Raw genomic sequence first — 25,704 nt, forward strand, 5'->3', positions numbered from 1 at the left:
TGCACCATCCTCCTCCTCTCCGTTATGTTGGCATGGCAAATATCCAGAGAAGCTGCAAATCACTGAAAAAAAACCCCCAACTTTTTAAATGGGCATTCAGACTTTCCAGAATGCTCCAAAACATCACCTACAATAACAAGTTTAAGTTGTAATTGCTTTTTCTACTGGAAAATGAATCTGTGATTTACTTTTTGTTATCCAAGAGGTGGATTTTTAGAGGGCAGAGTGTCACCCTGGCCTTGTTTTATGGGATCTCTGGTTACCTCAGTGCACATGAGAAGCTCAGAGCAGAATTAAATTGCCCTTTAGGAATGTGAATTATCCACATTCTGCACTTCAAACTCAGCTGGGCAAGGAATGGGAAAATTCCTTTGCAACTGAGCAAGCCAAAGGACCAATTTCAAGGGGACAAAAAACTCAGCTGGTAAAAGAAATAAATCTATGGAGCAGCCACATCTCCATCAGCCTTTCTCAGATGAGGTGACTGATGGCAAAGACAAACATCTCCTTACAAATCTAGAGAAACGGAATTTTGCTACTTTTATTTTAAAACAAAATTCTTCTTCTCCCAAAAACTTGATAAGAGACACTGCAGTTGCAACTGTTGGCACAGATAAAGAAATTTTGTTTCCAACTTTTAGCTTCAGATGTGTGGGAAACTAAAACACAAAACTGTACCTCTGCTGATGGCACCCAATAAATAAAATCTGACTGAAGGCATCCCAGAAACTCACCAAGTTTGGGCCAGGGTACCTCTCACCCCAAATCTGCACTTCAAACCCTGGTTTGTTTTTAAGTAATGTATTTGTATTTATTTTTAGTAATGTATCTTCTATATACATTTCATTTCCCACCTGTTTTCTGTGGGTTTTTTTGCAATATTTACCTTAAGGATTCAACTTTAGGATGCTCAGCTCACAACTCATTAAAATCCTTTTGTTCAACAATACAGAATCTTCAACTTCCTACTCAAGGAATAATTTGTTCTTCTGACTGTATCATCCACATAAACAGTGTTTAGGTTGATCCAAACAAAGGGGGGATTTGGCTGGGACATTGCCTGGACAAAACCATTCTCAGATAATAAACAGAATTATGTGAGAGGAGCTGGTGGTGCTTCCAGTGGTGGTCCCAGCTGGATCTGAATGGCTGCTCCTGGTGAACTTTCTGAGCCCTCACAATGAGTTTGTGTCAAACCATGAGCTCAAAATCCAACAGAGAGTGGATTTTGCTCCCAGTCCCATCCCAGTTCTACCACACACTGGCTTTTCATCCTTCTCCTCACTGAAAAAAGGCCTTTACCATCCAAATTCTGCCCAGGCCAAAGCTGGGACACCTCCACCTTCTCCTCAGGAGCAACATTCCCTTTCCCAATGGGGTTTTTTGCCATGCACACCAAATAAAACTTCCAGAAAAACAGGAGGAGTCATTAACTGCTGCCAGTCTCCTACACAAACAGGAAAGGCAATTTCCAAGCCACACTAAGGACTTCCATGGAATTGCAGCAAATCCCTTTGTGCTTTCTAGGAATTTAAAGAGCAAGGAAAACAACCATGTGGCACCATTTGTCTTAATACACTGCTTTAAGTGCCTTGATAATCAACAGGGAGGTTTAAGCTCTCTCCATGCACAAAATTCCCCACAAATGCTGAAATTAATTGGAGCAGCAACAGGAGATGTGCACAGGTTAATTTACAGGATCTGGAAGTCACTCAAGTTGCAGCAGTTATTGTAAATGTACTTTATTATTGCAGACATTGGGTGAGAATTTGTGATGATCAACTACAAAGATCCTTTTTCCATCTTTCTGTTATAAACCAGATCTTAATCACAAGTTTTCCCTGACATTTTACTGGCCAAGTTTCAGAAAGCACTGATGATTTTAAGATTGAAGCAAGAAACAGCAGCAGCTGAGCACTGCAGTTGAAAAAAACCAATATTGTACTGGCTTTTTTGTTTAGATTAAAAGATTACAACACCTTATTATTATAGTTTGGCAGAAATAAAATAACAATAAATTCATTGAGGACAATGAAATAATATTTCTGGGAAGCCACCTGTGCCCACACTGCTGAACAAAACAGGTGACAAAACATCTCTGATGCACCAGCTGATGCCTAGACTCACTTTATTCTCTTACTCTCGGAGCCAAAAATCTTTATCCTCATTTTTAAGATGAATTAACTGATATTTATCTGATTATAAAATCTGGGTTATGTGTCTTTGAAGCACAGCGTACTTGGAGTTTTACTCCCTGCCCCATTTTGCCATTTTTTGGGGCTCTCAGGTACAATTGGGTTTGTATCAGAGCTGTCACTTACTCTTCAGCTCTCAACCTGTGCAGCTGAAAACTCCTGCAGGGAGATGGATGTGACAATGTGTATCCACAGGCAAGATGCCCCTTGCATGGAGTAGCAGAGTTATTTAATGTATTCAGAGGAGAGTTCTAACACTGGACACACTGAGACGTACATGGAGGAGCTCACCAACCTGCAGAAGGGCAAGGAAAACTTCCTCATCCAAGCCAGACATCTGAATTTCCTGAAAATAATATGCTGGTGATTCAGGTGTCCTCCTGAGGGAGCAGGGTTTGATCCCAAGGATGGGCTCCCTGCCTCAGTAGCTCACTGATTGCCATTTTTGTCCTCCCAGGACTTCAGGACACAGCTATAAACTAAATAACACAAAAAGCTCCACATTCAATTATGGCTTGTTATTATTTTCAATATTTTGGTGATTTTTCTTCCAGCTTAACAGGTGTGAGTCCCTTCTGTTTTAAGTACAAGTTTAAAAACCATGGAGCTCTGCTGTGCTGTGGTTGTTTTCCACAGAGGATTCCTCCCAAGTGCAGCAAACCCCAAAGCACCTTGGCTGCCATCAACTAGCACAGCCAGTGACAATTAACCAGATCAGAACACGTCATTCCACTTACCCTGTGACCACAAAACATTTTTGGAAGTTACAGCCAACTAGCAGCTGTTAAAAAAAAGAAAGAGAATGAGTTGTTTACAAGTGCTTTCACCCCATCAGCCTCTCCCCTAAGCCTCTGCCTCAGGGTGGGTCACAGGACAGATGCTGGGGTGCTCCTCAGGTGCCTGAGGCTGCTCCCAGCCAAGGATGATCCAAACAAAGGGGGGCATTTGGCTGGCACGTTGCCAGGACAAAATCATTCTCAAATATTAAACAGAATTATCTGACAGCAGCTCCTGGTTTCCTGCAGGCCAGCCCAGCCTGGCTCTCCACACCAGGAGAGCACTGAGAATCTCACACACCACACACTCCTCCTGCCCATGTTTTACCTGCATGTGGCATTCTGGGGCTGTGGCCCAAAACACCGGAAGGGCTCTGATTTTTTAGAGCTCTGAGCCACAGAAAATATCAACACTCCAAGCCATTTTGCCTTCTTGGACCCTTTCCACAATCTGGAGGTTGTTCATCAGCACAGTTGTGGAATAACACAATTTTATACAACACTTTTGACTTCACCCATGTACCCATGTCAAAACCACCTCATATGTGACCCTGTACCCACAAAATGCTGCTTATGTTCATCAGTATTTTCTTTTTAGCCTTTAAAGGCTAATTAAATGATTAGAGCTTAAATTCAACTTCAACTCCAGGCTCTTCCCATTGTGCTTGTGAGGGGCTCCAGAGTGATACCCAAAAGTCAGCTTCATCCCAGTTTCCAGAAATGCAATTAATTAAAGCACAAAGACAAACTGAAATCTTGGCAGAACAAGGAACTTTACCTTGAAAATAAAGTGGGATGTATGTGGATATAAATCCCCTGACATGTCCAGCTCCAATTTTAGTCTCTTCACATGTATTAATACACACGTGAAGCAGTTTTCCATTTAAAATTGCATTCCCCAAAGTAATAAAGAATAAAAAAATAGTGTATTAAATTAAAACAATATATTTGCAGACTGGAATATGTCCTGGAATATACAGAGTCCAAGTCTGCTTAATGAATTACATATAGCAGAAGGGAACATTTTCCAGTGGAGAAGGAATCTACTCCAAGGATCAGCAGTTTTAGCCAATCATTAACTGTTTTGTGAAGACCATCAGAGCACACCTGGGCTTTCTGCTCCAAAATTACCCTAAAACACCTGTGTTAAGTGATCTAGAGGGGATTTCTTTTATAATACTTGAGTTACAAGTGTGCAAGACACTTTGGGTTTTTTCAAACCAGATTAAAACTTGCATGTGGTGTCCTCTTTGTGCATCCTACACATAAGTCTAGGAGAACTGAATTTACAGTATCAGAAATGCTGTATTTATACTTTACAAGTGTCATACAACCATTATAAAACATAATATTAGTCTTAAAACAAGCAGGAACTCCACTCCTTTCATAAATGCCATTTGTGTCTGGTGGGAGCAGCTCATGTTTTGTTTTTATCAAATACAACAACTCTGAGCAGTGATTATAACCTATGAATTCTGTGTAAATCAGTCCCTCAAACTTCCATTTTAATGCACAAGTAAATATGGCTACTTAATAATGTGAAATTAAAGTTAACACACGTTTTGAAAGCCTACACAAAATAAGAAAGAACTCCAATCACAACCACCCAGAACATCCATCAGTGGTGCTGCTCTTCATTCTGGACAGTTCCATGGGCTGGCATTTGGTACATAACACGTTAATTTCACCTTTCTGAATAAACAATCTTCTCTAAAGATGCTGTCAAGTGTCTTTAGGAAAGAGGCAAACCCCTAAAACCTTTGCAACTTCTCTGCCAGTATCTTTAAATACGTAAGACCATGTTGTGTTGAAGACAAAACGTTTCAATAGTTCTTAATACTCAACATCACAAACCCTGCACTTCAGGAGGAAAAACTGCTTACAAATATTTAGTTAGTTACAACCAAGCCTTACTGTAACCTTACAAACAAGAAACTCACACTTTTCATGCTGCTGCAATGTTTTAGCTCCTCTGGCAAAAAGCACATGTACACTTTGAAGTTCCTTGCAAACGAAACCAACACAACCAACCTACATTTTGCTGCCCACTAGCAAGTGACACTGCCAAGGCCAAGCCAAAACTATTTTAGTCAGACAAACAGTGGAGATGAGATGCTGGCTCACAGCTAGACAACCTCAGCTCGAGATCCAGCCCTAGGAAAAGGAAAGGCATCAGATCACAGCATGCAGCAAAGCAGCAGGAAAGCATCGAGCGGGACTCGACTCCAAACGTACCTGGTGGGAAGGGTCCAAAGCTCTGCACACTTCCACTCCTCACCAGGGAATTCCAAGTGCAGGCAGGTTTGAAACACACACTGTGCCTGGCAGAGGGTTAGCTTGGCTGCCAGGACCAACACAGAGCACAGCACAGGCATTCCCAAGGATGTCCCAAGCAGAGGAAGAGGTGCACATGCAGGGCTGGGCATGCGGGGAGCCTGGGTGACCCTGCCTAGGCACTGACAGCTCCTTGAGTAGCAACCTCTTTTCATGGGCAGAGGTTCTTTAGATGATTTAAAGACAAAAACCCCACAGAAGTTGACTCTGGCAAGGCCAGCAGCAGCTCCTGCTCTCAGCACAGAGCAGCAGGGCACACGTACCTTCTTGTGAACAACGGAGGAGGTGGAATTAATGGTGCTCTCGTCACTATGCATCATGACCAGCTCAGGGCTGCTCTCATCCAGGACCTCCTGCATGCTGCTCACACTGCTGCTCTGGCTGCCTGTGCTCACAGACATGCTGGGGATGGAATGGTTGCTGCCCAGACTGTCCATCTTCCTACTCAGGTTTGATCCATGCTCACTGTCCTATAAAACAAGGGGCATCAGTTACAGATCCTGCAGGACATCACCTGCCCAGCATGTGCCTGCAACGCCCAGAGTTTGTTTTAAAGGTGACTCTGCAGGCTTCAAGGGTCTTTGGGCATTATTTTGCCAACTGCACATCTCAAAGGGCTGTTTGGGTTCTGGAATGCTCCATATCAGGCAGGCAGCTCCCGCCTTTTCCCCTGCAATCTGATCACATCAGGTTTCAAGCCATTTTTTTTTCCATGTATCCTTAAGTCTGGGCATGGTTCTTGGCTTGATAGGAGACATCCAGGAATACTGGATGGCTGGTGGAAAGAGCCTCATAATTAAGAGAAATTATCCAAGTTTGAATTAAAACAATGCTTCAAGTCAGGATCTGCTATAACACATTTCCTGAATCAGAAAATATGTAAGACAAGGAATCCATGTATTATTTTGTACATGGTGTAGAGGTTTTAACCTCCCAAGCAGTCAATAATTCCATTTTATCAAGCTAAAAACCCCTTGAACCTTGTGTTTTCAGCCAAGATAAAGGTGAGTGAAGAATCTTAGCAGCTGACTCAGATGAGCCTGCATTATTACAGGGGTAAAAACTTGGATATACATAAACAAATATTCCTCATGTAAGAGGTATTTATGATTCTACAGCCAAATATCAGGAGTTAGCAGCCTTTTTTCTTCTTCCATACCCATAGGAGTACAGTAATGCCAGAGTATGCACTTAGTCTGGACTGATTGAGAAAATTGATGGAGTCCTTTGTAATTAACTAGTGGCACCAAAAAGGCTCGTAAGGAGCTCACAGTGAGGACAGAACTCTGAACATCCTTCAGCTCCTGGGGTGAAGCAGCCTTGACTCACTAAAATGAGCAGCCTGCTGCTGCATCCAGTTTGCCCTGGCCTCTGAAGGGAGCTTGGGGAGAATTCCATTACAAATCAATTAACAGGGAACTCATTCTGTTGGAGACCGACAGAAAGATAAAATTGAGACTTGACAGATTTGCCTTTGATTGTGTGATTATTTTTTAAGCAATCAGCAGATCATTCAGAGCCTGTGTGAGAGCACTTAAAATCCAGAATAATACTATTTTACAGAGAATACAGGGGAATGAAAATATTTTCAGGATGCTTATGTAGAGTTGCAGAAGAAATCACATAATGAAGGATCTGAGGCTGTGTCATTAATGAATGTTTCTGCAGGAAGGACAGAGATGAGATTGCATGTGCAACTTGGCTTCCTAACTTCAACTTTCACCTTCTTGGGAGGGTTCTGAGGAAAGTATTAGTAATATTTTGCATGTTAAGTATTTTTAAGGCTCATCTTCCACCTTAGAAAGCCCAAGGCAGAAGAAGGAAGTGCCTGGTGGCATTTCCAGTGGGGCAGGTTGTGTCCCCAGCTCAGCAGCACGTGCTGGGTCTGCCCTCCCTGCCCAGTTAGTGACACACACACACACGAGCAGTGACACCTCCTGTGCTGGGACAGGGCTCAGGGGTCAGTGCAGAGCATGCTGTGCACATGCAGAGTGTCAGCTGCATCCCTGCCCTCCCTGCAGCTCTTCTCCCCGCTCTCCTCAGGAGTGGGCACAGGAGGAACAGAGACAAACCTTGGAGCCAAACACCACCAGTGTTTCCTGTGAGCTGCAAGTGCTCAACAGCCAAGTGGGAAACCATTCCCTGCTCTGCTGACAGCTTGGCACTTGTGGGGAGAGAAACTGGGAGGTTTCAGTGCACAAATCTGACAGTCCCCCAGTCCCCAGCTAAGCTCCAGGTCTGGAAGCTGGAGGGGACCTCCAATCACAGCAGCTGCTGCTCTTGCTCCTTTGGGGCATCCTCACAAAGTGTCAGTCCCCTCCTCCTGCAGCTCCCACATGCCCATTTCTTCAACCAGTTTAGCTTCCAATGAGCATTTGACACCCCCAAACCTCACCCCCAAGGCCCTGAAGATCCTCTGAGCTTGGGCACCTTGCTGTGTGTTATTGCCTCACTCCACTGGAGCAAAGGAGCACAGACATCCATCTGTCTGTCAGTGTTCTTCACTGAGAAGCAGTCATGGATTTATTTATGCATTATGCCTGCACCAAGTGACATTAACTTCCATCTAAGCTCATCAATTGAAAAATGACTGGTTTCCTTCTCTCAGCCACAGTTAGGGTCAATTATCATACACTGATTAAGTGGCTTGTTTATTACAAGATTTAAACTGAAGCTGCATTTTAGGTCTTTAACCTTTTTCTTCCTTAACATTAAAGAATTTTAAAAACGTAAGTCCTACTAATTCAGTGACTTGCTTTTCAGCTCATGAGAGGCCAATTACTTTACAGTAAAGTTATGGTAATTGAAAAAATATTAACATTAATGGAGTTGTTTTGACTGTGCAGATGAGAAAAAAAAGCTTGGGCTGTCAAAGACCCTCCTCCACACAGGCTGGGAGCCACTTCTCACAGAGAACCTCCCTCAGAATGAGTTTCTTCCCTAAGGCTTCCAGAAGAATGGGCAGCACTGGAAAAAATCCAAAGTTCCACATGTACAGTAATTGGCAGCTTTAACACTGAGCAAGGACTTTCACTCATTATCCTCTCCTGCCTCTCTGCTGATCCAGATGAGATTCCAACAACGTTCCTCACCTAGGCTGTGCTTGTTCTAAGGACAGGAACAGCTCCCTGGCCCTGCAATGACTGGTAACAGTGAATGGGGAGCCAAACCCTTCCCAGTACCTCCTCCTCCTCCTGGGACTCGTTCAGGGGGCCATTCCGGGTCTCCTGGAAGAGGATTTTCTTCATTTTCCGGTACTGCAGGTTGTCCAGCTCCCTCACTGCATCCTTGGTCCTCTGGATCAGGTCGAGGAGCACCCTGGGCGGCCGCTCCCGGCGGACAAAATCGTGCTGGGGAAAAGGAGACACAACTGGGGTCACCCCTGGGTTCAACTGGGACAGGGCAGGATTTGTTAAAGGAGACAGAACTGGGGTCACCCCTGGGTTCAACTGACACCAGGGCAGGATTTGTTAAAGGAGACAGAACTGGGGTCACCCCTGGGTTCAACTGGGACCAGGGGAGGATTTGTTAAAGGAGACACAACTGGGGTCACCTCTCAGTTCAACTGGGACAGGGCAGGATTTGTTAAAGGAGACAGAAATCTCATTGGGGTCACCTATGGGGTTCAGCTGGGACAGTGGGGATTTGTTAAAGGAGACAGAAATCTCATTGGGGTGAGCTCTGGGGTTCAACTGGGACCAGGGCAGGATTTGTTAAAGGAGACAGAAATCTCACTGCAGACTCTGGGGTTAAACCAGGGAGAGTGGGGGACTTGTTAAAGGAGACAGAACATTTCATTGCAGATTCTGGGGTTCAACTGGAACCATGGTGGGATTTGTTAAAGGAGACAGAACACTTCAGTGCAGACTCTGGGGTTAAACCAGGGACAGTGGGGGACTGCAGAACACCTCACTGCAGACTCTGGGGTTCAGCCGGGACCAGGAGAGGATTTGTTAAAGGAGACAGAAATCTCACTGGGGTCACCTCTGGGGTTAAACCAGGGACCCTGGGGGACTGCAGAACATCTCACTGCAGACTCTGGGGCTCAACTGGGATCAAGGGGGACTTATTAAATGAGACAGAACCCCTCACTGCAGACTGTGGGGTCAAACAGGGGCCATGGGGGATTTGTAAAAGGAAACAGAACATCTCACTGGGGTGAGCTCTGGTGTTCAACTGGGACAGTGGGGACTTGTTAAAGGAGACAGAACATTTCACTGCAGATTCTGGGGTTCAACTGGGACCAGCAGGGACTTGTTAAGGAAGACAGAACAGCTCACTGCAGACTTTGGGGTTCAACTGGGCAGTGGGGGACTTGTTAAAGAAGACAGAAATCTCACTGGGGTGAGCTCTGGAGTTCAACTGGATCAGAGGGGACTTGTTAAAGGAGACAGAACCCCTCAGTGCAGACTCTGGGGTTAAGCCAGGGACAGTGGGGGACTGCAGAATCCCTCACTGCAGATTCTGGAGTTCAACTGGGCCCATGGAGGACTTGTCAGATCCCTGAAGTGACCCTTCCCATTCTTGCAATTTATCTGTTCATATTCAAGAACTGGTAGTAGCCTTTCTGAAAGGCTCCACACACACTGAGCTCGTGGTGGGGTCAGGTTTTCTGAGCTCTCCAGGCTGCACAGTTGATTTGTCCCTTCCTGAACAAGTTCACTCAAAACACACAAGGTGACGCTTCAAACCTTGGAGACACAGGAATGAACAAAATGCATCCAGAAGAAACAAGAATCAACCTGCAAAGATTTATACTGCATCCATCTATTCCAATTCACACATAAAACTTCCAAACATTCCAATTCACACACAAAGTTTATTTATACCTAAAACTTTTGTAGCCAGAGTTGGAATCAAATCAGGCTCTTGACAACTCCTGCACAGGTTTTAAGTGCAGAATTAATAAATTCCTTAATGGTATTTAGGAACATGGTTAAAGCCTCTTCTCTGGTTTATCAGATACATTCTCCTGAACTGTACAGCTGGCAGTGGATATAAAAGTCTCCAGCTTTCCCATTTAACCTTGGCTAAAGCAGACAACCTGAGTGAACACTTGCCAATGCTTTTATGGGATCCCTAGAGCTGGGTGTGCTGCTTCCCAAGAGGGATGGCTTTAGGGCACAACCATCCTCTGCATGATTGTAGAAAAACAGAAAAACTGTGAAAACATAAAAATTGGCAAAGGGAAAAAAAATGGGTGAAAAAGAGTTGTTCTCTGCTGCACACTGCAAATCCACAAGGGGGTTTTGCTGGAGCCTCAACAGCTGGACCCACCTGCAAGGAAATCCTCAGGAGGGGCAGCTCTGCCTGCTCAGCCTGCCAGCTCCCCTGGGGGCTCACTCAGCAGTGAACTCATCCCCTGCAGCACATGCAGCCCCAGCCACCCTGAAACAGGAGCCTTCAACAAGAGGGCTGAAAGGATGAGCTAATCATCTTTTAATGATTTGTAAATAAACAAGGAAAGCATCATGCCACAAGCTGATTTCTCGTTTTTAATTGAATTCCAACTGCTGTGCATTTGAGTTTTGCTACTGGGGACAGCCAGTCATTTCAGTACCCAATTTTGCTTGTAGTGATGGTGTTTATTTTTGAATCAGAGCTAAAAGTTCTTAACATCATTTCACACAGAAACAAAATGAATCATTTCTGCTCCTCAATGCAGATAACCACCATTTATTTCTCTGTGAACAGTAACAATCTGCAGCTTATTTATGATGAGCAAAAAAAGGAACCCATTTTTATCTCATTGTAGATCATTTTTAGAAAGCAGCAAAGCATTTGGAACCATGATCTTGAACCTGAATCCATTCTATGTGTGCACTCAAATATTAAAATGTGACCATGTGAAAAGCGTAGGGCAGACATAAATATAAATAAAATATAAATATAAAATATGGAACAGACAGGATTTCACACTCAGATCTCAGCTCTAATTGTTTGTAGAGACTCCAACCTAAGGAACTCCTGAAATGACATCCTTCAATGAACTCAGCCTGTTCCTAGAGAGCAGCAAGGCTGCCAATCCCCAGGAATGAATCACTCCAAAACTCACAACATAAACCTATTAGCTGGTCAGGGTGCCACAAGCAGAACCAGGGAACAAAACACTGATTATTTACCACAGCACAAATGTACCACAGGAAATAAAAAAATACACCAGGTGCCAAAGGGAGCACAAACAGCTCCTTCATCATTTACCTGGAGAGGTCATTGGCAGCCAGAGGGAGAGCAGGGCTAATAATCAACTTTAAGAAAGGTAATACTTAAAAGAAAAGCCTGATGGCAAAGGGGCTGGACAGGATTTCACATCCCCCTACCTTCTAATGGAAGGCTGCTCCTGAATTTCCCAAAAGCAAAGCTCTTGGAGCTGTAAACAGTTCCTCTATTTCCCAGGTAAACTGAACCCAAATGACTTAAACTGCAACTGATTCATGATTCCCTGACAAAGCCCTGGCAAACTCTGCACACATCACTCCAGGTTCCCCTCCTACAGGCTCTTGGCAATTAGGGACCTGTAAAAACTCCTTCCAAAGTGATCCAGTTATTTCCAAAATGAGTTTAATTAATTGGGTTCAGTACAGAAACCATTAAAAGGATTTAAACAACTTTTGGGTCTGGTGGTTTGATTAGGGGAGGAAGTCAGCCTTGGCCTATCCCCTCAATGCTATTTTTAACTGCTAAGGGTGATGCATGAATGGAGAGAAAAAGAAAACCAAAAAAAACCAAACCAAAGAGTGGATTTTTGTAAGGGCAAATAAATATTTGTTCACCATCTATACAATTATTTTGGTAGACAAAGAGATTCCCCCCAAGATTTCTGGAAAAGATTTGATAAATTACCCGTAACAAATCTGTTGATGATGGCCTTTCCTGAGGTATTTTCTGTAAGCAGTAATCAACAAATCCCCTAAAGGAGTCTGACCTGCAAAAATCAAAAAATAAAATAAAAAATAAAATAAAATTTAAAAAATATAAATTAAAAAAGAAGCTCAGGATCTGGAATATATTCAAACTTATCAGTGTAAAGCAAAAGAAAAACATTGACTGATTTGTTCTTAATTCTAAGGCAGAAAAAGTAATTGGGTTTTTACAAATTCCAAGCTGATCTCCTCAATTCTTTCCCAATTAAAGGCTGTTGAAACAACAGGGACACACAACTATCCCCAAGCACAAACTGAAAACCAAGTGAGAGCTACGTGTACCAGTCACCATTTCTGATTTTACTTCAACTGCTTACAAACAGAGGACAGTGGAATTATTGGGAACTCCAGAAATGCACTCACTGATCTCTGGGAGCTTACAGAGGGAACCCTGCCTCAATGCTCAGCTCAACACTTGAGGCTTTATTTGAGGTTTTATCCCAGCTGGAAAGAAGGAAACTGCTTTTTGTGGACTCAAAAGGAGCACAAAGGGCACCTTGGTGATTCCTAGAGGGCAAACAGGGCACTGTAAACAAGGGCTTGCAATGCAGAACACTGATGTGGGGCTGAGTTTATCCACAGCTGCCTCTGCTCTGCACTGCAAATCCTGCACAGAACATGGGGATCACATGCAGGCAGCAGAGCAAGCTCCTGGAACCCTGAAAAATGGGCAAAACAGAGAGGATGAAAATAAGGGAACTGGAGTGTTCTTGATACAAAATGATCAGCAATGAAAGAGTTGTGCTGCTCAAATGGCCAGCAGAGGAATGGGGGAACTCCACACCTCAGCAGGAGCTTTTGTTTCAATCCTTCTGCAGATTCTGCCAAGCATCACCCAACAGCAACACTCCAATCCTGGGAACTGGGAACCCACAGAATAACCAAATGTTCTTGTATCCAAGTCTGGAGCAAGGGAGCATTCACTGGCCACAGAGCTCTGAGGGTTTCTGGAGTCCTCCACTGACAAAAATATCCAATTACCTCCACATTCTCCTCCCTTTCTCCACATTTCAGCTGCACAGCAATGCTAACAACCCTTCTGCCAAGAGATCTTTGGGAGCTGGAAACTTTGCTGATGCTCAGCCATGGCTGGTTTAACACATCTGAGAGTACTTTAATTCCAACAGCAGCTACACCCCAGAATTAACACCTGCACACTTTTAGATTGTAGAACAGCCAGAGTGACAGAAGGTCAGAACTGAGCTAGCATACACAAGATTTGAGAACACACACAAATCACTGCACTGCAGCCAACATGTTCATTGTCAGGCCTGACCTGTGCAGTGTCACAGGGCATTTTCAGGGAAATAAACAAAAAAAAAAATCAGCTGTTAATGGTTCTCTTACCATTCATTTGATTGTAACCTAGGGGAATCGTTCTGGGCTATGTGATATAAGGCACTCATTGCATTCATGTTGAAAAGTGGAGGCTTCCTTTCAGCTGGAAAGAGAAAAGAACAGAAAGGTGTGATAAAGCCGTCTGGAAAGAAAGGAGATATGTATGGAAGTATGAGCAGAGTATCACTGCTAAACCAATACCCAGTGTTGTTGTCATCACACTTAGGCCAATTATTTTAATATTCCAAGTTAGACCAGGACACCCACTCAAGGAAAGATGCTGTTCACTTGGAGAGAGATGACAAAATCCAAAGAGAGCAGGATACAAATTGTAAGAACTTGCAGTAAATCTTACTTTAACTGCAACATCTCACACCTGATCTGCTGTGGCAAAATCAGCTGAAACTGAGTAAAACTAATTTGAGGCACAGTTCAGGGCCAGGACACGCTGTGTCAGCCCCCACAGATGTTGGATGCACTGCTGGAACATGTGGATCAGAGGAAAAAGTGGCTGCCTGCCTCATTTGTCACTGCAAGGGGGACAGGTTACCCCATTCACTGGCCAGATGTGCCATGAACTCTCCCTCACTGAAATCCTCCCCATCCTTGCACCCAGAGGGCCCCTGGCCTCTCAGGAGGGCAGAACTCTCAGTTCTGGGGGAGCCTGGTTCTCCCCAGGGTCAGTGGTGCCAGATTTCTCAGTTCTTTCAGGCCACAGCCTTTGCCATGCAGGCAAAGCACCACATCTGCTTTTCCTGAATCACTACTCACTTCAGCTACACCAGGAATTAAGGCATCAGCATTCAAAGAAAGCCTCAAAGCATTCAAAGGGCTGCTCAACAAGAGATCTCCTCTCACTGCTGCCTGAGTTCATGCTCACACAGGGAACCATGCAAAGTTTGAAGTTTAAAAAAGTTTAATGCTTCTCAAAAGGGTATTTTTAAGGAAAGCAAATCCATCATCTTTTGAGTTCCTGAGTAAAAAGCTCCACAGAAATGCTGGTACTAAGACTACAGAGGGTGCAGAGCCTCTCCTGCTGCTGTGATTTGCTCCTTGGGAGGCTGTGGCACACCTGAGCTCCACACAAACAAAAATCATTGGCCATGCACAACAACACAAGCCTAAAACTTCTAATTCTGGCATTCTTTATGTCAAAACACAGACTGTGTCAGCATGCTGGCACATGAAATAAAGCCATGTTAGTTCTGGTTATCTACACCATCTCAATTCTGGAGACAGCACTTCTGCACATCCCCCTCTTTGTTATCAGCATATTTCTGCTGATTAAACATTCACCAATGACATTGTCAGTGAACTCACCCACACAATGAGTTATTGGTGTACTGCTGTTAAATAGAATCTGTATCAAGACTGATTTTTGAAAATAATCTACTCAGCACATGCAGTGTCAATACTCAAACTTGAAACACACACTTAGAGTCTGCTCTGTGTACCTGCCACTACATCCACCTCTGCTCCAGGCTCTGTGGATGTGCATCTTTTGCCCTCTGAAGTGCAAACCCTTTTCTTCTCTTCCCATAAAGAACCTGTCCACGATGATTCATGGCTCAATCTTTTCAGCTGAGACTGAAGACTTTTGTTTCAGAGAGCAGGGAAGTAAGAAGAATTGCAAATTAAATGTAGTTCCCTTCTGACACACAATCCTTAGGACACCAGGTCTCTTGGCACAACAGCTGGGACAGCTTTCACTGAGTGTAGCTTGGAAAACACAGGTGACAAACCATGGTTTTCTCTCACTCAAGAGCAAAGTGCTCTGGCTCTCCAGGGAATAACTGAGCACACCAGACTGACATGAAAACACAGAGCATCAGTGATTTGCCAGCAGAAAAAGATTGAACTCAACTATCAGGGCGCTCCAAGTCATTTTAAAGAGGAAAACTGATGAGGAATAAGGATCTTCCCTTTTTGCAGGGGTTCCTAACACACTGCAGAGTGAATCACCCACCTCAGCTGTGTGTTGACTCACCTAACTCGATGCATGTGATCCCCAGAGACCAAACATCCACCTTGCCATCGTACTGCCCCTCGTCCATTGCCAGGATCACCTCTGGTGCCATCCTGCAAGCACAGAGCAAAGGCTGAGTCAGGGACACACAGGGACACTCCAGGGACACCACCTGAGGTGGCTCCAGCCCCTTGGGCAGAGGCACAGGCCAGCAGAGACAGCAGGGAGATGAGGAGGAGTGTGCTGGAATGGAACGGGCACTGACCACAGCAGCAACTTGTCACAGGAGGGGGGAGAAGCAAAAGAGAAAGGGTGAGAGAAAAAAGAGGAATGGGGGGAAAAGTGAAAGAGGAAAGAGGGGAGAAAAGAAGGGGGAGAAAAAAAAAGGGGGAAAGGGGAAGAAAAAGAGGAAGCAGGGGGAAAGCAAAAGAGGAAAGGGGGAGAGGAAAGAAGAGGGAAGAGGGGGAGAAAAGAAAGGGGAAAGGGGGAGAGAAGAGAAGCAGCAAAGGGGAGGAAAAAAGAGGAAAGGGGAGAAAAAGCAAAAGAGGAAAGGGGGAGAGGAAAGAAGGGGAATGGGGGAAGAAAAAACAAGAAGGAGGGGAAGTGAAAGAGGAGAGAAAAGAACAGGAAAGGGAGGAGGAAAAAAGGGGGAAGAGGAGAAAAAAAGAGGTGGGGGGAAAGCAAAAGAGGAAAGGGGGGGAAAAAGAAGGGGAAAGGGGGAGAGAAAATAAGGGGAAAGGGGGAGAGAAAATAAGGGGAAAGGGGGAGAGAAAATAAGGGGGAAAGGGGGAAAAAGTGAAAGAGGAAAGGGGGAGAGGAAAGAAAGGGGAAAGAGGGAGAGAAAAGAAAGGGGAAAGAGGGAGAGAAAAGAAAGGGGAAAGAGGGAGAGAAAAGAAAGGGGAAAGAGGGAGAGAAAAGAAAGGGGAAAGAGGGAGGGAGAAAAAGAAGGAAAAGGGAGGAGGAAAAAAGGGGAAAAGGGAGGAGGAAAAAAGGGGAAAAGGGGGGTAGTTCCAAAGGCATTGCAGCTGCAGGCTGACAGCAAGGGCTGGGAGAGCCCCAGAGGCACCCCGTGCACCCTCCCCCAGGCTGCCCCTTGGCACACCAGGAGCATTTCCAGCAGGAAAATGCAGCCTGTGGGGGCAGCCATGAATGGAACAGGGAAACTGGGAACAGTGGTGGTCCAGGATAAAGTGGGGACAGAGAAGCAGCAGGCCCAGCCTGCAAAAATTCAGCCTCTTAAATTGTGTTCTTCCAAAAAAAAAAAAAAGGCTTCCTGCCAAACGGCCTCATTCCAAGGTTGGGCCATGGTGACCTCCCAGCACTGCCTGGGGCCTCTGCCACAAAATCAGTGGAGCATGGAGCTGTGCTGGTCCTCAGTGCTGGGAATGCCAAGGAACTCGGGTGACCCCTCAGCAATTCCTTCAGAACAGGATTGAAGTAGCTGTGTGACTTCCAGTCAGAATAACAGGATCCCCTTTCTCCATGAATGCCCCAGTCCCATCACCTGGGGCAAGTGTGAGGCATTTTTAATCCCCTTTCTCCATGAATGCCCCAATCCCATCACCTGGGGCAAGTGTGAGGTATTTTTAAGCCAATGGCACTGCAAGAGTGGAGCCATTTCCTAGCACTGCATGGCCCAAACCTCTCCTTATGGACCCTGAGCAAGGACAGACTTCCTGAAGATCTGGACCCAGGGATGTCAGGAAAACTGCTTGGCCATTTTATTCAGGTATTGTTATTGAACTGTGAAGCACTGGAAAGGGAAGAGAGCAGATCTATAAAGGACTGAAGCCCTGCAGGCTTCACTCACCAGTAAGGCGTTCCCACAAAAGAGTTGGCAGGGGACACTATAGATGCAGACCCAAAATCAGCAAGTTTCACTTGACCTGGTTCTGTTAGAAGAATATTTCCAGCTTTAATATCCCTTTAAGAGAGAAAAAAAAAAAAAAAAAGAGGAAAAAGAAGTAATTCAGCATGATGCAAACTCTGGTGAGATGCCTTTGTCTGCAATTTGTAATGCTGGGACAGAGACACAGAGAGGAATTCACTGAGCGTGTAACCTCTGTTCCCCCATTCCCTGGCAGCACTGCTTCAAAAGTATTATTATGGAATATTTCACCCACAAGTGCTGCATCCCAACACTTCTGCTGCAAGACAAGTGCTGAAGTCTTGTGTGTGCAAGAATGAACACCTCAAAGTAAAAGAGAGACAGCACAGACTGTCCCCTTCACTGTCACCTCCCATGTCACCCTCCCTGTACAACAGCCAAAAGGATGGAGCACCTCTGCCTCAAGGAAAGGCTGAGAGAAATGGAATTATTCAGCCTGGAAAACAGAAGGCTTCAGGGTGACCTAATTGTGGCCTTTCAGCACCCCAGAAAGATGGGGAAGGATTTATTCCCTATTACAAGGGATGGAGGGACAGGACACAAGGAATGGCTTCCTATTGATAGAGAGCAGGGTTAGGTGGGGAATTATGAAGGAATTCTTTCCTATAAGGGTGATGAGGCCCTGGCACAGGGTGCCCAGAGAAGCTGTGGCTGCTCCTGGATCCCTGGCAGTGTCCAAGGCCAGGCTGGACAGGGCTTGGAGCCACCAGGGATAGTGGAAGGTGTCCCTGCCCATGGATGGGGTGGCACTGGATGAACTTTAAAGTCCCTTCCAAACCAAACCATGCTGTAATTCTATACCACGGCTCAACAGCCACATCAGGTATCAGCAACATATTTGCCAGCCTTGAATTAAATAATAATTTAATTATTATTTATATTAAATCAAATAATTTAATTATAATGCTAAAATAATTTTATACTTCAATAATAATTAACCATAATTTAATAATAATTTTAATCTCAATTAAATAATAAAAATGCCTGAAATGAAATAATAAAAAAATCCAATAATTCCCTCCTTTTCCACGCGCGATCAGCCGCGCGGGGCTGCAGTGCCGCCGCCTCGCCACCAGGTGGCGCCCCCGCGCCAGGTCCCCGTGCGGGGCCGGACCCGCGGGACCCAACCCCAAAATCGGGTCCCCAACCCCAAAATCGGGTCCCCAACCCCAAAATCGCGTCCCCAACCCCAAAATCGCGTCCCCAACCCCAAAATCGCGTCCCCAAAGCCCAAATTCTGCCCCTTCTGCCCTGTCCTCGCCGTTGCCCTGGCAGAGGCAGCTGTCGCACGGCGCTGCTCCCCGCCCAGGCAGGGCTCGCCCTCCCGCCTGTCCCCTTCTGTCGCAGCAGCCACAGAGCAGGGATGTGTCGCTGCTGCTCATTTCAGGCTGAGCAGATTGAGCTCCCCAGCTCAGCAGGGAAAAGCTGGAATTCCCTTTGTACCCTTTGGAGGAAATCCAGGTCACAGAAGCACAGCATAGCTGGGGCTGGAAGGGACCTCTGGAGATCACCCGGTGGAACCCCCCTGGAGCAGTGACACAGGAACGTGGCCAGGTGGGGTTGGAATGTCCCCAGAGAGGGAAAATCCACATCCTCCGTGAGCAGCTGCTCCAGGGCTCTGCCACCTTCCATGGAAAAGTGCTTGGATTTCTCCTCAGGTAGTTTTATCCTTGACTTACACTTCCATCACCTAATTGCGACGCCATCACACTTCTGTGGCCTCCCTGCTACCAAAAACCGGGCTGTGCAAAACCAATACAATTTTACTTATTCACATGAAAATATGAAAAATTATCTAGTCTTAGAAATAGTCTAGCTCAGTGAACTCCTATTTATTTGGCACATTTAGGGTGATATTCTCCTATCAGTGTTCAGTGCAACATTTCTGGGCAGCCTTTGTTACCAGGGTCTGCACAGAACAATTGCCAGCAAGGCAGAGAAAATGTTGGTAGAATAACTTTTTCCAAAGTAGTTAGAATAAGTTTCTAAGCAGCTTTGAGACTCCAGGGAGCAGCAGAGGGAAGGGCAGCAGCAGCTGCAGCCTCACCTGTGGATCCTACAGTGGGAGTGCAGGTAGGCCAGCCCCTGCAAGGCACCGTGGGTGATGGCAGCAATCTCCACTTCCTGGAGTGGCTTCTTGTGAACTACAGAGGGAAAAAAAGCAAGAAAATAAAACAAAACTGAAGAAAATAAATGGGATATTTTTCCGAGAAAGTGTTTTTTAAAGAAAGGAACACCACCAATCTGCTACAAAGAGAAATTAGGGAAGAATTCTTCCCTGTGAGGGAAGAACGCAGACTGTGACCCTGTGATCTTGGCCCCCAAGGAATACTAATTTTTGTAAACTTTGGCTTTGATTCCCTGTTTTGACTCAGATTCCCCTCTTTCTTTGCAGGTGCTGTTCCAGTGTTGAGGTGACAGCAACCTCCTGTTCTAAAACCCATCTGTAATTATTCCTGCACACAGCAAGGCAAGGACAAGGGTGATCTCTGCAGGATTTTATTATGGATATTCCAAAACAGACAGCCCTAAAAAGCATAGTTTACAGGAACATACCTGCACACTTTTATACCTTCATTTGACAAAATTAAAATGTGCATGCCAACTATCTGTAGTACTGGGAAAGACTCAAATTGCTCCTAGAGAATGGAGTAGGACAGACAGAGCATCTGCAAAACTCCACTCTACTCCCATCAAACTCAGGTGGGGGGCACTGGCAAAAAGAAAATCCAAGATATATCAAACTTACCTTCTAGTAAATCAGAAGCTGATCCTAAACAGTACTCCATAACCAACTGCAAAAAAAGAGAACATCATGCCTTCAGGTATCTCTGGAAGCATTTTGAAATTAGGAAACATCTTTACATTCCAAATTTAAATCGCATGGTGGTTTTAACGCCCTAATTAAGGGGGGAAAAAAGTAGTAGGTTTTGTTAGCTTTCCATCAGAAGATGCAAAATTTGACTTTATTTTAGTGCTGTTCAAAGCTATTTCAGAGCCTGTGCTGAGGGTCTGAGTGCTGCAATGTCCATTTGCTCCACAAGCCCTCACTCACCCATGCTGTGTGCTCCTTCAGGTAACAGCCCTTGTACTCTATGGTGTTGGGGTGCTTCAGCTGCTGCAGAAACTTGACTTCTTTTATGATATCCTGCCATTTCTAATGAAAAAAGCAGAGCAAAAAGTATAAATACATTTCTCTTTTCAATCCTCTTTATTCTTTCATTCACCATACACTGTAGGTCAGTCTGAAAAGCGACCATAAAATGATTTTACAATATGAAGATGGAAAGTCAGTGTTGCAAAAGCACAGCTGTAAATCAGTTGTCTGGGTCTCTCCTGCACTGGGATCCCCCCAAGATATATTTAACAGCTTGAGGATTGCCAAAATAATTTTCTTCCTCATTTTAACTGCAATACATTTCACTTAAATGCTGCTGCTTTGCAAACTGAAGTGTTCAGTGGCCTCAAAGTTAGTAAGAAACTACAGAGAGTAGCAGTGAGCTGCTCACCTTTTGTAACACAGCACACAACCACTGACATTTGGGAGAAAAAGCAAGGAAAAATGAGTTTAAACCAGCCCTGTTTGCTCTTAACAAACAAACACACCCTGCACATCCACACAGCAGTCCAAAGGATCAGCTGGTCCAAGCTCCATACAAAATAAGAGGAACCATTAACACAAAAACTGAAATGAGACTGAGATTAACAGCTCTTTGCAGTTTGATAGATTCTCAAAAATTTAAGAGAGATGTGCTCTTAACACACTTCTTAATAAAATTATTTCTGCAACAAGCCCCATCCAGGCATTCTGAATCCCCACTCACTTCCTTCAACCGAACTATTTGTCAAAATTTGCATAAACTCATTTTCTCTCTGCAAACCTCCACGATTCCCATGGAAGGGAGCATTAAAAGCTGCTCTGCAGGGGTCAAACCAGAGCTGCAGCTCATTCCACTGCTCCCATTTCCACAGCTCCTGAATGCCCGGCTGCCTTTATTCCCCTCACCTCATTTGTTTGCTTTCCACTGTAGGACATCTTCTTGACTGCCACCACCTCATTAGTGTGGGAATTCGTAGCCTGGAGTAGGGAAAGAGACACATTGAAAAAAGCAAGAAATAGACTGAAAAATGCTTCATTTTTCCTTCCCCCCCCCCCCCCTCCCCATGGAGTGATCTGTGCCTGTGGCAAATGCAGGATTTTTTTTTTCTCCTATATCCTTGCAAGCTCCTGCACCTCAGAGGCATCTTCTTCAAGATATGATTTACCACACAACTGTTAGGAGACTTTCCCCTGGTTTTATCTGGCCATATCCACTGTTCCTTCCTCAGACTTTGTGCTATTGATATGTAAAATGCCCAAAACTGCATCAACTGAGAACCCTCAAAACACAGTTTTACTGGAATTACAGTAGAAGCAGTTTTAGATGAACCTTTGGCAAAATGTTTGCCAAAGAAACAAATAAAGAGGTGTATCAAAATCTCCACGATTTCATCCAAAAACTCCATACAACACTGACATTCTTAAATAGTTGTTTCAATTTCCAGCTTCAAGAAGATGATTCAACCTGGAATTTATCTAAATTTAAAAGCTTTCACTGTACTAGACCTTAATTTTGTGATGAAGATTATGCAGCCATCAAAATTCTACTTTTCTGCTTGGATGATGCAGGGGATGGTAATTAGAGGCTAAAAACTCAGGTTTGGAAAGATCTCTCCTTGCCTGGACTGGCACTGCCCTCATTTCTGCTTGTTAAGGGTAAAAAACATCAAGCTTTTGGTCTTAAAACAGTTGCTGAAATCTCTGTGCCTCCAACCATTTTTTGGGACAAAAAAAAAAAATAGTGACAGTTTAAAGCTTAAACTATAATAGAAGCTAAATGTGGTAAATCCTCCTTTCAAGGAATGTATTAACTAATGACATTTTTTTGAGGCATGTGGGGACTTCAAAGAAAAACTGTGTTGAGTGAACCAGTGGGGCACAGGAATCACTGAAGGGAGGTGGCACAGGCCCCTCACAGCTCAAATGAGGCAGAGAAAGCGGAAAATGAGAAACTCTGAAGCCCTTCCCCAGCACCTGCACCCTGATTCAGCACAGAGGAGATCAGGAGTGTTTCACTCAGATGCATTTATGTTTCTTTCTGCCTGTCACATCAATTCCCAGCAGCTCCACCTGGCCGTGGTGTCTGTCCCTCCAGCTGGGATTTGTCACTGAAGGACACATTGCCACTTTCCCTGCTGGAGCTTGGGATGCTCCTGGCTGAGACAATTCCAGGGCTGTGTGAGCCCACCTGGGAACAGCCACCTGCTGAGGCCTGTTTGAGATGATACCTTGAGGAATTATATTGTTATCTCTCTAAATATACATGAAATGCTTATATGACATAAAATTTAAGGTTCCTCTCCTTACAACAGTTCCACCAACACCTCCCATCACTTCACACAACTCCAAACAGTGAATTAGAACACTTAAAATAACTCATGCTACCTATGGCCAAGCTAGAGGTGTCAGGGACCTATATTATCTTAATACTTTCCTGTCTGATATTCAGAAACCCAGCTCCAGTGAACCTGATCCTCCTGAGTGGCTGACCATGGTTCCAAGCAGCTTTAATTTGGCTTTAACTAATTTTTTCAATATTGATTCTACTTTGGTCTCACTAATGCCAACTGGATTATAATTATTTCCAATTCCAGTGTTTTGGAATTGGCTTTGTTTGATACCAACAGTAAAAGCATCATTTTTCTCATTTCCAGATTAAATGAGATGTGTATCAATGAATGCCATACATCATCCTGTGTGAATTCCCATTCCTCTGAGGAACTCTCTTTGCTTTTGCCATAAAAAAACTTGTAGAGATTTCCAAACATAAGAGCTCCAAGTATCTTGAAATTTCAGTTTGGCAAATTAATTTTCAGCTGTTTAAATTCAACTTTCAGCACCAAACACCATATACTTGACCTGGATAGCTGGGTGCACTATTAAGACTATAGTAAACTGCTACTATAAATATGTGGCATTCACATTCTGTGAAAAAACATCTTCTCACAGGATTTTTCACCTGGGAAGCTGAGAAGCCTCAGAGAAAAGGAAAACAATTCTTATCTCATTTGCTTCTCCTGTGTTTTGCTCCTTTGGAATGTGTTTGGAGATTGTTTACCCACAGGTGATTGTTTCAGTGGATTCTGGTGTGAGTTGTTTTCACTCTTTGGCCAATCAGGGCCAAGCTGTGTCAGGACTCTGGAAAGAGTCACCAGTTTTCATTATTATCTTTTTAGCCTTCTGTAAGTATCTTTTCTGTACTCTTTAGTATAGTATAGTATTCTTTAATATAATATAGTATCAAAAGTAGTAAATTAGCCTTCTGAGAACATGGAGTCAGATGCATCATATATATATATATGCATATAAATACAGCTGGAACATTTAAGAGATCAGGAGTGGTTTGGAAACACTTCTTTTTGAGATGTGTTATCACAAAACTAATGCACACAAAGCACTAAAAACTCAAGGAACACCTCCCTCTACAAATGCTCAAAAGCCTCCAAAACATCACTTAAAATTATTCTGTTCTCCAAAAAAATAACCAACTCTACTCACAAAGTAAACTGCTCCAAAGCTTCCATGTCCAATTTCATGCAACCCCACGAAGATTTCCTCAGGATCATCCTTGTAGAAGAGGTCAGCAATCTCCGGGTCCTTTGGCACCCCTTTGCGCATGGTGAGGCGTGTCAGGAACTGCTCTGTGCTCTCCAGTCCCAGCCAATTCCTCCCCTCATCCACAAAGCCCTTTGCAGACAGCTCTCAGCACCTGCTGGCAAAGTTCATCTTTAATCTGCTTCCCCTGCACGTGGCTCTGTTCACACCTCTCTGACAGCCACACCAGAGGAAACACTTCCAGCAGCAATAGCCTTCACCATTGCTTCCTCCCCCCAGCTAATTGTTTTTAATTATTGCTCCTATTTAGATAGAGAGATTAAAATGCATTCAGGACACAACAGCTCTTTATCTCACACAGGAAGCAAGTGCTGCAGTGACACTGAAGTCCACTTGAATTCAAGAGTCCTGTTGCTATGCAAAACATCCTGTGGCAGGAGTTTGTTATTCTTCACGCCAGGCTCCCAGTGTGTCAGTTTTTAGACTCTCTCTGTTGTTCCTCCTACTTTCCTGGGCTGTTTGCTTTGTTTCTCTACTCCCAGTTGCCAGCTGGTGCTGGTGGAAAAGTCAGCTGCTATTCCACAGCAACACTTTGCAGCTCTGTAATTGTTATTTCTCATTTATTTACTCAGAGCTGCATGACAGCCAGCGCTGCTGGACTGTGATTGCTCCCAGCACATGGAATTGCTTTTGAAGAATCCTAAACTCCATCCTATAGGGAACATCTTTGCCTCCCTAAATTCTTCCTTAGCACAGAACTGAGCTGCATCTAAATGAAGACTTTCAGTATTCAACCCCAAAATTTTATTTGTGAGGAAAGGAAAAAAAAAAAAAAAAACAAAAAAAAAAAAAAAAAAAAAAAAAGGAAGAAACCTCCTAATATCAGGAAGTTTTCTATTTCTTAACAAGACATCTTTAAAAATCTGCATTGACTCATTAAATACTCATATGCAAAGCACTGATGGGGGCCTTTACTCATCTGCTTTTGTCAGACAATGCAGCAGAAGAGCTGCAGCTGAGTCACTTGGAGCAGTTTCCATCAGTCTGGAGGTACTTTCACACCTGTGGTCAGCACCTCCTTTATTGAGGCCACATTTTGTCTATGCACAACAAACTCCTGCAAACACACACCAGGACCTTCAGCTATACCTAAACCAGGGCAGCATTTACTGGGATACCAGCTGAAATGTAACAACCAGATAAATTTTAAACTAAAACACACACAGAAAAGGCTTTAGAAGGTTTTGGAGTTCAAGTGCCACCTGGATAAAGGCAGAATTTTGGCCTGGCTGAGGGTCAGTGAGAGGAGCTCACCTGGATAGCTGTGGCACCAACCATGCTCCGTGGCTCACATTCCTTCCAGCAGCATTGTCCCGTGCCCCCAGCCCTCCAGAATCTCCTCCTCTGCAAAGAAAAACAAGGAACTGGATTTAGAGACACGACTTTGAAGTTTTACACCTTATTCTAACACACAAAACCACCACATCCAGTAAAGGCCAGTGACCACAGGGGAAGCACAAGGAGAACTGGCTGAGAACGTTAATGGAGGGTCTTTAGGTGAGGATAAGCATTTCCTAGGCTCCAAAGCCCTTGGACTATATAGCACTGGAGGACAGAAAACCAGGAAAA

General features: G+C 44.3%; 1 protein-coding gene across 1 annotated transcript in view; it reads right to left on the bottom strand.

Moving 5' to 3' along the window:
• The window catches only part of TAOK3 (TAO kinase 3), a 45,078-nt gene extending 19,603 nt beyond the window's left edge, over window positions 1–25,475 (bottom strand). Inside the window, exons 1-12 of the mRNA XM_058036635.1 lie at window positions 25,390–25,475; window positions 24,019–24,229; window positions 21,427–21,498; window positions 20,476–20,577; window positions 20,170–20,215; window positions 19,468–19,564; window positions 17,343–17,456; window positions 15,554–15,645; window positions 13,576–13,669; window positions 12,149–12,230; window positions 8,488–8,655; window positions 5,569–5,775 (exon numbers count right to left, since the gene is read on the bottom strand). Of these exons, the coding sequence (XP_057892618.1) occupies window positions 5,569–5,775; window positions 8,488–8,655; window positions 12,149–12,230; window positions 13,576–13,669; window positions 15,554–15,645; window positions 17,343–17,456; window positions 19,468–19,564; window positions 20,170–20,215; window positions 20,476–20,577; window positions 21,427–21,498; window positions 24,019–24,138 (1,194 nt within the window). The 5' untranslated portion in view covers window positions 24,139–24,229; window positions 25,390–25,475. The remainder of the gene's footprint in view (window positions 1–5,568; window positions 5,776–8,487; window positions 8,656–12,148; window positions 12,231–13,575; window positions 13,670–15,553; window positions 15,646–17,342; window positions 17,457–19,467; window positions 19,565–20,169; window positions 20,216–20,475; window positions 20,578–21,426; window positions 21,499–24,018; window positions 24,230–25,389) is intronic.
• Window positions 25,476–25,704: the final 229 nt, after the last annotated feature.

The sequence above is a fragment of the Melospiza georgiana genome, chromosome 18 (genome assembly GCF_028018845.1).
Source record: "Melospiza georgiana isolate bMelGeo1 chromosome 18, bMelGeo1.pri, whole genome shotgun sequence".
In the NCBI taxonomy this organism is placed as follows: domain Eukaryota; kingdom Metazoa; phylum Chordata; class Aves; order Passeriformes; family Passerellidae; genus Melospiza; species Melospiza georgiana.